General features: G+C 40.3%; 5 protein-coding genes across 7 annotated transcripts in view; 2 read left to right on the top strand and 3 right to left on the bottom strand.

Moving 5' to 3' along the window:
- The window catches only part of LOC126558879 (uncharacterized), a 553494-nt gene that overhangs the window by 60666 nt on the left and 478485 nt on the right, over positions 1 to 14343 (top strand). The window lies entirely within an intron of this gene.
- The window catches only part of LOC126558878 (uncharacterized), a 521842-nt gene that overhangs the window by 74513 nt on the left and 432986 nt on the right, over positions 1 to 14343 (bottom strand). The gene's annotated exons all lie outside the window — the stretch shown is intronic.
- Positions 1 to 14343, bottom strand: part of LOC126557570 (RNA-binding protein Musashi homolog Rbp6) — a 236002-nt gene that overhangs the window by 155463 nt on the left and 66196 nt on the right. The gene's annotated exons all lie outside the window — the stretch shown is intronic.
- LOC126559885 (uncharacterized) overlaps positions 5902 to 14343 on the top strand; it is a 47054-nt gene continuing 38612 nt past the window's right edge. Inside the window, exons 1-2 of the mRNA XM_050216060.1 lie at positions 5902 to 5964; positions 6041 to 6127. Of these exons, the coding sequence (XP_050072017.1) occupies positions 5902 to 5964; positions 6041 to 6127 (150 nt within the window). The remainder of the gene's footprint in view (positions 5965 to 6040; positions 6128 to 14343) is intronic.
- Positions 6436 to 7199, bottom strand: LOC126559056 (glycine receptor subunit alpha-2-like). The gene is made up of 2 exons (XM_050215162.1): positions 6877 to 7199; positions 6436 to 6800 (listed from the first exon to the last, which is right to left on the bottom strand). The coding sequence occupies exons 1-2, from the start codon at positions 7148 to 7150 to the stop codon at positions 6436 to 6438; spliced, it is 639 nt and encodes a 212-aa protein (XP_050071119.1). The 5' UTR covers positions 7151 to 7199.

Genomic DNA, 14343 nt, shown 5'->3' with positions numbered 1-14343 from the left:
TCTGGTTCCCGGGACAGAGTTTAGTGTTGCAACTTAATGCCATATTCTCATCCCTTCGTGTCCTGATGTTGTACACATTTCCCCTTGTTTTTTTGCCTTCTCCGGGAATATTGTAGATAGGTTGGTGCAAAGCGTTTTGTGTTTAATATTATGATAGGACCAGCTATCTTGTTGTGTCCTGTTTTGGTGTTGGCACATTGAAATGAGACACAAAAAAAGGACTCGCCAAGCTCTATCATATCAACGCCGAATTTAAGAATGATTGGTAAGTTCTACCCGGAAGAAGCACAATCGACTTTGCTACACTCAAATCTGACCTCCCATCAAACACACAATAAACAAACTGAACCCCTGTAGATCTTCATCGTGCGACTGGAGGCCTCATACGAGGCAACTAACGAGGCGTTAGGAGGATCGAAAACGAAGCCCGTACTCGTAAGGGAGGAGTTATAATTCCAAAATTAAAAGTGGTTTCTGTCCGGCAAGGCCCTTGGCGGCCGCTAGCTCCACCAATAGATTAATCCGCCACTGTCCCGATCCATCCATCAAACTACGTGGTTTCAACAAGTTTAGTAAGCCATTCGATAGCCGACATGTCTTCGGAGGTCGCTGAGTCAAGAAAGTAGAAGAAGAGGTTCCCCGATACGAATATACAGATACATGATTAGTAAGATGGATGCTTTCTATAAAATCTTCTTGCCTTATAATTGCTTTGGCTTGAGAGAAATTGCCTCTAGGGGCAGATTTTCCTGCCTCGGGAAGAGTCCTACCTCTGTTGCCTTTAAAAGCATTACTCTCGTTTATTTCCGAAATTAGTCGATAACCTTTAGGGCACTGTTATTTTTCTGTGTGCAACAGTGTAAGCAGGCAACACGTGACTTCCCACAAATGGCGGTTTTATAGCACAAACCTAGCCCGCACGTGTTGCTTGAACACAACCACCCGCTATCAATTGAACAAAGCTAATGATGTAATGTGCCTTCGAGTAAAGCATTCTAAGGTGGATTTATTAAACACATTCCACCCTACTTGACTCGATGCATCAACAGACCGCTGACTAATCGATCAATCGATGCATTTTATGTACACCTCGCATCCGCACTCCAACACAATGGGATACAATTCGCAACAACCACACACACACACACAACGACTTTTACTGGGCAAGATAACGCAACCATCGCAAAGTCGACCAAGCTTAGCGATAAGCGAAAGTGAGAATAGATAAGATTGGAGCAGAAAGGTTTGCAGATTTGGGTTTCTTTCGCGTGTAGCTTCCTCATTTTCGCGAGCTCGAGAATGCTCCTTTTTTAAGCTCCTCTTGATGAGCGTCTGAATGTGTGTGTGTGTTTGTTGAATGGCCAAAGAGGCGTTTCGCAACCACAATTTGTAATAATAATGAATTTTTGTTACACATTTCATTCATTCATAGACGAATAAATAGGAAAAGAACATGTCCATCGCTGGTGTGTGTGTGTGTGTTGGCCCAGTTTTGGCAGTCGACCTTCAGTCGTCCTTGAACAGGCAGCAAACGGGTCGCCGGAGATCCTGCTTCCACTGGCTATCAGCTGATTGCCTAGCATTGGTGTCAGCCCGCCCTTCTTTTATGTGTATCGTTGCCGGCATCAACGCGATACACTTCCGCGCACAATGAACCTCGCTCGCTAGGGCGAACACTACAGCAATCCTACCAGAACCACCGGCAAAGGACGGGGAAAGGTCAAAATTCGTTCACCGTCCTTGCACGATGGTGCGCGACAGACAGACAAATCGTAACGGATGGGTAAAAGGGGATTTGGGCTACTAGCTGTGGACCTATTCGAGTCCACTCTCACCGAAAACGCGTCAGTTGCCGTTCAAATAGCATCCCAAACAGTTCGTCTTATCGTTCGCCCCCTCCGGCCCGCTTGACGTTTGCTGTCTTTACCGTGAAAGGGTGTAAAATTTGAAATTCAAACCAATCCAAGAAACCGGCGACGAACAGTCGGTGGACCAACTTCAAGGAGCACCATCATAGTAACCGCCGACTAGTAGCTTTAGAGTGTTCGAAGGCTCCCGAAACGATAAAACGGTTTAAAATTTCCTTAGTGCAACGATTTACGCCTACCTTTACCGGGTGTTAACAAACCTTTACTCGAACCCAACAAAACCAGGTGAATAATATGAGGGGGGGAAATATATCGCCACATTGCACCAAGCAAAACCAATAAGGTGTCTATCTAAATTCTTACCCCCCATTCACCATTCCCTCCGGTGTTAAGGGTGTAGTAAGCAAGGGGTGGTAGATTGTGTGTTCCGGGACACCACAACACCGTGTACGAAAGTGGTGGGCTACGTGAGCTAAGCGCAATTATTTTTTGCTGCGCTTCTTATTTTTCGCAATTTCTAATCTGCAAACATCGCGACACAACCGGTGGACACACGGCTAATGGGGGTTCACACACCGCACATTTGCAGCATTCGATACCGTATCACACACCGGGTTGGTTGCGTTTTTGCGTGTCCCATCGTGTCCCATTATCTGCATAACGTCATTTACGTGATTAAGTTTGCCTTCTGGTGGTGTCCAGCCTTTAATTGGTAAGCTTGGTGTTTGTGGTTGTGGGTGTGTGCATTTAGCACGTGGTTCCTATTGCAACCGGTGACCTCTCGAGTGCTTTTGGACTACTGGGCAAATCGTTCAAAAAAGGGGAAAGTGTTTGAAAGTGATATTCTAAGGGAAAGATTTACTTGAAGCGTCGTGCTGTTTGGTGTGTGTGTGTTTTTGCTGATGATTACGCAATGCTTTGGAAGGAGACAGTAAGGCGCGTCATTTGGTCTTTAGGACACTTGTTGCTTGGTTGCTAGCATTTCGAAGTGTGTATACGCATGAGACGAAGCTTAACGTGGCTGTTGTTAGGCGATACACTTTCCACTTAAAATTAGTTGCTAGGCAGCTATGTAGCCGGTTGTGTTCGATTGTTTCGATGATAATGTCGTGTTACTTATTTTCACTTGAATTATTGAGTTGGTATTCAATGTGGGTTTTTCTTTAAACCATTATTATATATTTAGTGTTGCCCAACGTGGTAATACGAGGGCTGACAATAAAGTAAGGTCTCCAATTATGTTTTCATAGAAAATTACATTTATTTACAAAAAACCGATACACCGTTGGAAAGGCCAAGGTCTTGGCTACTTTTCTACATAATCGCCATTTTTTTCCAACACCTTGCGCATCCGCACGATGAACTTGACGATGAAATTTCACTCCTTTGCTCAGCAATCCCCGGCGTTTGTTTTTTTATGGCACGACGAAGCTTTTCCAGGGTCTCACAATACCTTGCTGCATTGATAGTGGTTCCCCTTGGCATGAAATCCACCAACAATACCCCGTGGCGATCCCAAAACACCGTAGCCATCACCTTGCCGGCTGACAGTGTCGCCTTAAACTTTTTGGGTTTCGGAGAATCGCTATGGCGCCATTATTTGGACGACTCCTTTGTTTCGGGTGTGTAGTGATGAGCCCACGTTTCATCCCCCGTAACAAACCCTGCCAAAAAATCATCGCCTTCCTCTTCAAAACGGGTCACAACTTTGGTCGCACATTCCACGCGCCGCTTCATGTGGTCTTCGGTCAGCTGTTTCGGCACCCATCGGGCAGAAACTTTGTGATACTGCAAGTTGTTCACAAGGATATGACGGATTGTTTCGCTGCTACACACTCCTCCAAGCTTCTCTTCCAAGTCCCTAATTGTCGCACGGCGGTTTTTGAGCATTTCTGGCTCCACTGCTTGAACAATCGCCTCCGAGACCGACGGTCGGCCACTTCTCTCCTCGTCGTGAACATTAGTGTGCCCGGAATTGAACTCGCGGCTCCACTTACGCACGTTTTTTATGTCCATACACTTTTCCCCGTAAACTTCAACTAGTTGACGATGGATTTCAATAGGTGTCACCTTTTTCGCTCTCAAAAAACGTATTACAGGACGCAATTCGCACTTGGACGCTGATGCGAGGGGTACCTCCATCGTTGACGGCTGCTCAGCCAAGACTGAGCGGTCGGGGAAGCCTCACCCAGCAGCAAAGTGGTAGTGGGGGAACCAAGGAACACGGCGGTGTTGCCAGATTTCGCCTAGCGCGGGATCCGGCGAAGTTGCAGCGTTGGAGACCTTACTTTATTGTCAGCCCTCGTATACAGTTCGAATTATGTGTTATAAAAAGACTGGAAATCCCTCTTCTCCTTTTCCTTGCGTTCTTATAAATATTTATGTAAAATTTGTGAACAAGTTCTCAAAGATAGGATTAATTTTATTTTATTTTACTATTTTTACTTTACTAACACTCAATCTGATGATGTTTTGCAACGAAACCCCTTCTTCTCCTGGACCTCGATAATTATACTGAGTTCTGATGTTCTGATTCTTATATACAACCTAAAACCAAGTTATATTAGGTCAACCTAAGAATGTGTTGAAAGGTTAATATTAGACACAACTGATAGCTTTTTCTCATGTCAACCTGCCTCCTTTACGCCTTGGAATCGTATAGGTACTGTAGTCAGTGACGTTGGCCGTTGGCAAGTCAAGCTTCAAATTCACAAATAACCTACCCCTGTTCAGCAGCTTCAATGTGATAAGGGCAATCCAACTCCGCCACTGAGGGACTAAATTCGCTACTGGCTGGAGCAGTCCTTAGGATAAAGTTCTAAGCAGCATCACTTTGCCAAATCTGCATGATGAAATTACGAGATAGGAATTTGAGACTTTTACCATTAAACTTAAGAGCCAGCGGCGCCGGACACGGCAGGACCGGAGTTCAAATCCCATCCGGACCGTCCCCCCATAGTGAGGACTGACTATCCAATTACGTGGTATCGTCAGTCTAGTATGCCAACTGATGGCCGTTAAATTAAATCTCAGCAGTAATAACTCTAAAGTCTTCTTTCCTTACTAGTGTTATTAAACATTTTCACAGCCTTCACCTTCGTTATGTTATTAGACGTTACTCTCGTTGTCACGTTAAATTGAGGACTATAACTAAAGCTCTCCAAATTTTTAAGATTATACCTTTGTATAGAAGCCATGTCATGTTTGAAAAAATGTTTAATTTCTGAATTCGACCACGTGTCCTAGTAAATATTTTGGGGCGGTTCGGTGACCAAACGATAATGGAGCCGGTCTTCAAATGACAGGACCGAGGTTCAAATCCAATTCGGACCGTTCCCTGGTACACAGGATTGACCATTCTTTTTCGTAAAAATTCATAGACTATCGTTTCATATAATGGAAATCTAGAATATCACTAATGGGAATGCTTCGAATGGATAGCAAAATATTCTTGTGGAACTTTGCAGTCATGTAATGTAATTTTGCGTACGATGACTAGAAATTTGCAGCACAACTGTGGAATTTTGCAATCAGCTCTGGTTTGAAGAAGCAGTATTTAAAATAAACTTTAGCGCCAATTTTGTGCGTTACACACCCGTTTAAATAATACGAATGTAAATGAACTATTGAAACTCAAGTTAAACAGGAGAGGACCAACACTTGGTTGGAAATCCATAACAAAGCTTTACAATTGCGTTGTGAAATTTCTATGACTGAATACAATATTCTACTATATGATAGCAAATTTCCACACTAAGCTTACAATAATCTACTATTCCTTAGAAAAAAAACCCTCTTCAGTGATTCAAAAGATCCTTTATTTAAAACGAAACCCGGCAAGACAAGACAAGCCAGCATTGGCTGGTTTCTTGAGGTTGTTCTATCAAATAATTAAATGTTTTCTGCCCTTCCAAGCGCTTGTTTCGTTTGAAAAATGTAACTATCATAACCATCTTCGAAAGTCATCTTTTTTTTTCTACATCTAAAATGCTTTTACTAACGTTTTCTAACCACTATTTCAGCGCGTTACAAAATGTCTTATCGTGCTATCACTTCACCGGTCGTACGCCGCCTGTTGGAAGCAAACAACCGCAAGGTATGCTGTTTTTCCAAATATCTTGTTAACGTTCAATTTCAAATAGCTGTGTAACGTTCTTCGTTATCCTTTTTAGGTTATGCAAAAACGTTTTGCTTCGTCTCGCGATTACTCTCAGGAACTGCGTGGTTTTACCATGACGGATATCAAGAAGAATCCTGCTGTAAGTAAACCTTAACCTATTTAGCAAATGTGCCAATTTTCTTTCAATTACAACGATCGTAAACTACAGCAAAAGTGTTTATTTATCGGATTACTAAGAGGAGAACTATTTTATTTACTATGTTATATGCCTTCTTCCTTACGCTAGAATCAATCGACCCTTCCGATTGGTCAATATCTTACATCTATGGTTTATATGCTACGGACTAGTTTCGTTTGCCCTCGTCTCGTTTCACAGTACGATTTCTCAATCGGCCATGCTTAACATGCTTCCAAACTGTAGCGTCTTGCCAGTTTCCTTCCCTCACTTTAAAGGAACGTTGTCCAGTAGGTAACGTTCAGTATGAAGAACGAGAAGGGGAAAAAGAAGCGGGAAAACTTATCGATACAGAGAGCCGTTTCCCGCCCATGACAGAACGTATCGTACCGGGGAACTTCCGACGAACGGTGGTCCTTGTTGTAACCGTTTTTGTTAAAGTCGATCGCCTCCGATAGGTCCTCGTCCGAATAGCCCTTCATAGCTTTCGTTGCTACCGGACCCATATAGTTGTTGACCACTGCAAACTCCATCAGCGATAGAAACACAAACACGGAACAGGACGACATCCAGACGTCGATTGCTTTCACGTACGATACCGGTGGGAGCGATTGTTGCGATTGCGTATTTTGCGTGGCTGGAATTTGGTTCCAATATAAGATCAGTCAGTTGTTTATAACGTAATGTTATAAATGATATAATGGCTGCTTTACCTAGCGTTAGTAGCGAGGTAACGCCCAGTGTCACCCGGGCAGGGATGGCTTCCGGTTTGATCCAGAACGATATCCAGGACATGACGACAATAAGGGCCGACGGGATGTACGTGTGGAATAGATGGTAGCCCAAGCGTCTTCTTAGGTTAAACACTACCGCCAGACAGGTGAAGTTACCGGTCGAGTACTCGATCGTACAGTCGGTTGTGTAGTTGTTGCTGATGTCCAACTGTGGTAGCTCTATCTCTGGATTAACCACCAGCGGATCGGTCATGTTCCAAATGAACACCAAATCTTGTACCGTGTGCGATACTGTATCGGAGGGAAGTGGATTGTGAGATTGTTATGCAAAGAAGAGAAATAATATTAATTTGCTTTTGTAATTTTTAAACGAGTTGTTTAGGATTTTTTATTAAAAAAATATTTTGTGAAGCCGTTGTCTGGTTTTTTCGGTGATTTTTGGTTCTGAAATTGAATCTAAAAAATACATACTGAAACCTTAATATGTGTATTGATTAATAGAATATATCTAAGTATATAAAAGTTTGTACTTCCAATCGACTAAGTGTCGTTTACTTACCCTAAAACAACGACAAGCACTATGTACATATGTTCTGTACAATAACAGCCAGTTTAAGCAATGCAAGCTATCAATTTCAAACAATCGAACAATCAAAACTTCTAGCGATGTAAAATTCCGCTGAGGTTTGAAACCGAGAACAAATAGCAGCTCAATATAAGACAATCTTGTATGTGAAGATAACTAGCTAAAAACATTCAATAATCAGTTCTGCTATGATAACTCGTAATGCTTGGAAAGCTTCGAATGATGCGTCAGCATACGATTTTAGGTTGAATGTTTTGAAATCAATTGTGCTTTTTTTTAAACAGATTTATGTACACTAAACAGCCAACGAGCTGTTAATGCCCAAAAAGTTACTAATTTCGGTCAATAAAAAAAGGATATTCTTTGCTCTACTTTATTGCACTACCACGATGACGTTGACGAGATGGATAATCATTCAAAAAAACGAAACCATTGCGAATACGCTTATACGCTATTAATACTTTATTTCAATTGTTTTATATAATTCAAACCACTCGCACGAATGTGGCGATGAGGTTTTTGCTCTATGCTTTGCTTACAAATATAATACTACTACACAAAACAAAATACGTTTACTTCATATATAGCATCTACCAACCAATGCTACGGAGATAGTGAGATAGATAGAGATAGAGAGTGGCGCAAACGAAACGATCTACATTATGAAAACAATTTGACATTTACCTATAGATTAAGTACACTGGTGTGAAGTGTGTCTACTAACAAATTGTAGAAAAAAAAAGAAAAATAGAAAGAGTGCGTTGTGACTAACAGCAACACTCAGCAAAGTCAAAGTACAACCGAACAACTACAAGCTTTTTGTTTAGGTTATGTATCTACTTTTTTTTTGTATCTTTTTCTGGTCATCTTTTTCTTCATAATGTCTGCTTTAGAATTTAAAACATACTAATATAATTCAAGAAGAAACTAACTAACTAAAGACATAATGTCAAATATTTACAATTAAAAAAGCTCTAGCGCACTAGCGCACTTGAAGTACTTCAAATGAAAGGAAAGTAAAATTGAAATGAATTATAATTAATAATAACTTTATCTTAAGAAAAGCAACTAATACCACATTCGTAAGTGGCTTGCAGTGGGGATGCCTTAAAAAACTAAAAGAAAAAAACAGCAAAGCCTACATTTAACTCTATATTCCTGACAATGAGCATCAGTTTTAGCATTATGTCACAAAAACCTTACAACGATGAGTATTGCCATGATGTTACCACTGTTGTTCTAAGAACTGCGTATTAGTATGACTTTTTAGTTTCGTTTCTATCCCTTTCTAGCAAAGAGTTTAAGTAGAAAAGCTTAAAGCTCTCGTAACTGAATGGATGTTTTTGGGGGCGGGAAGGATTGTTGGTGTGAAGCTTTATAAAAGAGATTATTGTACGTTAGTTGGGGGGAAGGGGGGGGGGGGGGAGAGAGAGATATTTCTATAAATTTTGCTGTGTGTTGCAGCGGATATATGTATGTATTTTTGTTTGATCGCTTGTTTCAGTTTTGCAACAGACAGAACCAGACCAGTTTATCTGTCACATTTAGTAAGCGCATGGATGTGGGAGCTTCGGCTAAGCGTTCGTGTTTGATTGCTATCCCCAACTGACATGTCGCATCGGTTACAGAGTTACTACACCTCCATTATCGCTTTCCTACACTACTACAGGCTACAGAGTATACACTACGCGACTACGAGACACTACGTGTTACAGAACAGTGTGTTGCATTCGCACATACTACAAAAAAACGTTGATTTTCTGTTTGCTAATACAATCTAAGAGTGTTGTATATATTCATATAAATGTATGGTGTATCAGTGAAAAGTGAGTGTGTGTGTGTGTGTTTGTGGGTGGTGGTGGTTTTCGCTACCGTACAAATAAGTTCAGATTACATTAGATGTATTTATTGGTTGAATACATTATAAATCTACTATCAAGTAATACAATCACACACGGTATTGCTACAGCTACATTATAGATGTGTTTTATTTATTATATATTTTTTGTGTTTTGTCTTTTGTTGTTTGTCGTCTTTGGGTTTTTTTTTGTTTTTTTTTTTTTATAGATATTGAGTTCATAACGTTCAACGTTCATGCATAGACGCTTATGTACGCTCGGTTTACTACCCTGTTTAGTCGTTTGCTGCAGGGTTAAGAGATTTGTGTGCGTGTGTGTGCTTTTTTTCTGTTTTTGTTGTTTTAATCGATTATAAAGTTGTTACATTTTGCAGTTATTGTTCTTTCAAATTGATTTATTTACTGTTTAATCATTACATATCGAGTTTTCTTTTTTGTTTGTCTACAACACAACTTACATACGTACGCATTTGTGTACAATACTGTTTACTTGCATCTACAATCTTTACCACATTCTAAAATAAAGCGATTCAGATGCAAAATTACGATCTAGTATAATGTATATATACGTGTGTGTGTTTGTGAAACCATGCACCGATTCAGAACGGTTTACCAAAAGAGGAAATTATAGTAAAATAGTAGAGACAATCAAACGGATAAAAGAAACACAGAACAGATTTGAAATAAGTTATTTAGCAGTTTTCAGCTGTCTGCAATGAAATGGTATCTACTGCTTTTACTCAGTACACTAGACTCGATGGTTAATACAGTAATGATAATAGGAAAACAGAGGGAGAGCATCCCCAAACGAGCACGCTATTGCAAGTTGATATGCTTTTCATCTAGGTGGTATCGACTATATGATTCTAATATGATATTGTTTCACGTCTAGTTATTACAATTATTGCCGTAAGAAGATGTAATGGAAAGGAAAATTGAAAACACAACACTAGCACGAAGCATATTAGGGGTGGATTTTGGGGAAGGAGATAGATAATAATGGTGGTGCCATTCGCTTTGTTTTGTTTTTGTGTGTGAAAAAAACTACTATTTAAAAACTCAGTACAGAGGAGTTTTTTTTTTAAACATGGTAAAGATGTGAGTAACTAATTTCTAACTCAAAAACCCACACACACAGTACTACGATTATTCAGTGCGTCCTACATAGATCCATGTAATGCAAAACTCTACTTAAACGGTATATGAGCCGAGAGCGTTAACAGCGGGTGTATGCGCCCTCCACAACGACACAAACGAAACTTAGTACAGTGATACTCAGCAACGCTTAGTACACGGTTTGCTACAGATTCAAAGTATTTATTGCATATAATTACTGCTTTGTTGCATTTGATTCCATTGATTTATCTTCCTACAGTTTTAATTCTCGAGTTCTCGATCCACTACTGGTGTATTGTGAGCGTGTATGTGTGTGAGTGTGTTTCGCGTCTACACCACAAACACACAATGCTACTACGTAACCGCGATTAAACGAGCATACGCTTATATTGCTATCTTACGTTTCGATCGTTGAGGATCGGTCCAGCGACTGGGAGGGGTGGTGATGGTGGTGGGATTTTTAGGGAGCGTAGGATCCATGTCAAGGGAGAACGTGTCCGATCGTGTCCTGTTTCACAAAACAAAATGGCATTGGTGCGCCCCATTTTTCAATGAGCTTGAATGGATGTCGTAAATGAAGGCAAACGAACTCCGCATAACTAGTGCAATATCCGATTATTCTTCTTCAGTAAAACAGCTCCAAGAAGTATATTTGTGTAAGAGAGAGATGAAACTAATCTACTTGCGCTTCGTACAAACTAATGATGCTTTACGTTTAGTGTGAAACAAGTACGCTGTATCTAGAATGGAAAAGAAAACTAAATCTCCTACGTAAGCCGGTTTCTGTACTTGCTACGTAACGACTGATGTCGTGAGTTAGGATTATTTGCAATTAACTTGAGCAATACAGGCTAGAATCGTGAGAAATTACTAGCACTACTACGCATCAGGACGCCATATGTTCTTAAATGCATATCACACCGGTTATTATGATCATTACAATACATCAAACAACTTCTAACGAATGGTTATAGAGAGAAAAACAAAACTAATGAAAAATGTACGCTTAGTAAACATTACTTGTCTTTTACGATTGTTCTTTGTGACATTTTTGTGCGTTCCAAACAGAACACAGGCGACTGCTACGGTTTATCGAAACGGTTGTCTGTAGTAAGGATAATGCGGATGAGTCGAATGATTTGGATCAAATATTGTAATATCTGAAAACGAAGTACATTTTTTTGTACTGTTGTGTGTTAGGCGGCATGCATTTGACTTAGTGTCCTTTTTATCCGCAAGTCGAGTTAAGTACATTAGAGACCTCACACACAACTGTCAAAATCTCTAACAGTAGCCATGCTTTGGCGTGTGTGTTTCGTACCAGCTTCGATTCTTGGTACACAATTTTTGCTCCCCGAAACAGCAACGCCCTTCCTCCTCCTCCATACACACAACAGTACTACTAGTGGTCACAAATTTACGTGCACACCGAGATACAAAAGGCTGCCGCAGTTTACTTCTACGCACCAGTGCCGATAAGAAGGTAGCTTGATTTGAACCAAACGTTTATCTACTTCCCTCCCATACACGTCCATGTGTGGTGTGGTGTGTGTCGTCTACGTCTAAAATGGGATGACAATAATCTATTTTTTTTTTTGTTGTTGCTGTAACTCTGTTCACTAACAATCACCCAAAAACTTGTTCACTTTTTTTCTATATACGTATATACAAACGTGTGCCAATTACGTGTACAGTCTTTCTACTGAATGCCGCATACTACGCTACCATTACAATCAACGTACAATCACTATAAAAGCACTGCCTAGCGTACATGTTGCTGTGTTTATTATGAGTATGTTTAGTTTGTCTAATTACTGTTTTTACCTGTGTATTATTTTTTTGTCTCGTGTTTCGCCCAACTCGTTCAACCAGCTTGCAGCGCACTCAAAACACACCGACATTCGGTTCGCTCGACAAAACGGATATTTACGTTCATTCTATAGGTGGTGGTGGTCGTGGTAGTTTTGTTGTTTGCTTCTCGTATTTCACCCCCCCCCCCTCCCCTTCTGTTTTGTTACTCTGTTATCTTTTCATTCTTTTCCAATCCAGTATTGATAATGTTTCGTTTAATTTTTCAGTTTTATTTTGCTTTATTACTTTTTTCTCACTTGATTTTCGTGTTTCTTTTTTGTTTTATCTTTTTTCGGGTTTCCACATATTGTTGCTATTATTGCAATCACTGCTTTTCACGGCACTTACGCAATGCACATTTTTCTGTGTATATATGTGTGTGGGTGTGTTTGTGTGGCTTTGTGGATAATTTCTTTGTTGTAGGTAAACCATTTTTTTTAAGCACAAATGTTGCCCAGTACTTTATGTTACACCCTTTTTTTTTTTGTAGATGTGGAATTTTGTCCCACCCCTTTTTGCCTTCGTTCCACCCTTCTTTTGCGCTACACACCTTCACGCGCATTCCGCATTAGCTGGAATGATCACACTAGACGACACGATGACGAAAAAATGGTAGCTACATTTGTTAGTTTTGGAACAGTAAAATCACATGATCGACAATAATGGTAATAAGTAATCATAAGTATCATAATTAATAATTATCATATTTTAATAATAACTAACGTTATTGCTTTTCCGTTTTCTCTTGGTTTTTTTCACATCTTCTTCTTCTTCTTCTTCTTCTTCTTCTTCTTCTTGCCTCGTCTTCATTTGCATTCACTTTTGTTTTAGTTTGATCTCATATTTCGCTTTACACATCGCTCCGGTTGTTTCCCCGCCTCAACCTGTCTTACGGAAGAGATCGTTTTGTGTATGTGTATGTGTGTCTTTTCTTCTTCGCCCCCTGTCCCAAATCTCCCCACAATTGTTTATGTATAATCATATCGTATTAAATATACACTACTATCAGCAACAGCAATAGCAATAATGGAAATATACATGAGTTTTGTCGCTCTTTCTCGCTTTACCCATCGTTTAAATCTTTCCAAGCGCAGGTCCTGATGTCTTACAAATTCTAGCATTATATTTCCACTGCTTCGCTGCACTTCTCTGACTAATCTTAACGTTTGCGTTTTAATCGCAAAAATCACAAAGCCCGAAATTAGAAAACAAATTACTTCTTTTTGCTTTAGTAGTATTGTCTGTTTAGTGGATGCTTGCTTCACACTAGTAGTTTAGCTCTGGATCGTGCATTCCGCGTGATCCGTTTCGCCCATTTTGTTCACCTCTGCTTGCGTCGGCAGTGTACATATGGTGTGTCCCTTCCCTAACCCAGATTAGCGCTTTTGTTTTCTTCTCATAGTTTTTGTCGTTTGGTGGATGCGTGTTTTGTTGTACATGCGCGTGTTTTATGTTTATTTTAATTTTCTTGTGCCATCTGCGATAATATGGTGATAATGTGTGTTGTTTTTTTATAGTAGTTTCTTTTTTGTTTGTTTGTTTGGCCGTAAGTTTAGAAGTGGTATACTCTTAGCACGCACACGTACACGTACGGATAAAGACCATTAGTAACTTGTACGTTGAAGGAGTGAGAGAGAGAGAGATCGCTAAGCCCTTTCTGCACACTGGGCCTTCTCGTTTTTTTAGCTAGCTTTTTGTTTGGGTGGTGTTTGGGAGGGTGTTCCTTTGCCTCCCAGCACCACTCCTCTTCACAATTGCCACAAGATCAACCTGTTTTATATTCAGAAAAACGTTCTGCGTATGATATTGCTTTTGTTTTGTATAATCCTGCAGCCGCGGTCAGGATGCAAAAAACCTCATGTGCAACTCACAAGTGTCACAAATGTGTTATTAAGTACCCTAAAATTTTACTCCCCCCCCATTCATGATACGCGAACAACATCACTCTCACGCTGCACTTTGTCAATTGATTGCTTTCATGAATACATTTGCTTCCATCCGCGCGGACTTGTGCGCCTGCCTGCGCTGATATCGA

Source organism: Anopheles maculipalpis, chromosome 2RL (assembly GCF_943734695.1).
Source record: "Anopheles maculipalpis chromosome 2RL, idAnoMacuDA_375_x, whole genome shotgun sequence".
NCBI lineage: Eukaryota > Metazoa > Arthropoda > Insecta > Diptera > Culicidae > Anopheles > Anopheles maculipalpis.
Note: the sequence above shows the minus strand (reverse complement) of the source record. Positions and strands in the feature narration are given on the sequence as shown.

Excerpts from the sequence above, each read along its gene's own strand:
- LOC126559056 (XM_050215162.1), bottom strand. The coding sequence starts at position 7,150 with ATGACCGATCCGCTGGTGGTTAATCCAGAGATAGAGCTACCACAGTTG. Across the intron at positions 6,801-6,876 it reads TACCTCGCTACTAACGCTAG|CCACGCAAAATACGCAATCG; the intron begins GTAAAGCAGCCA and ends ACCAAATTCCAG.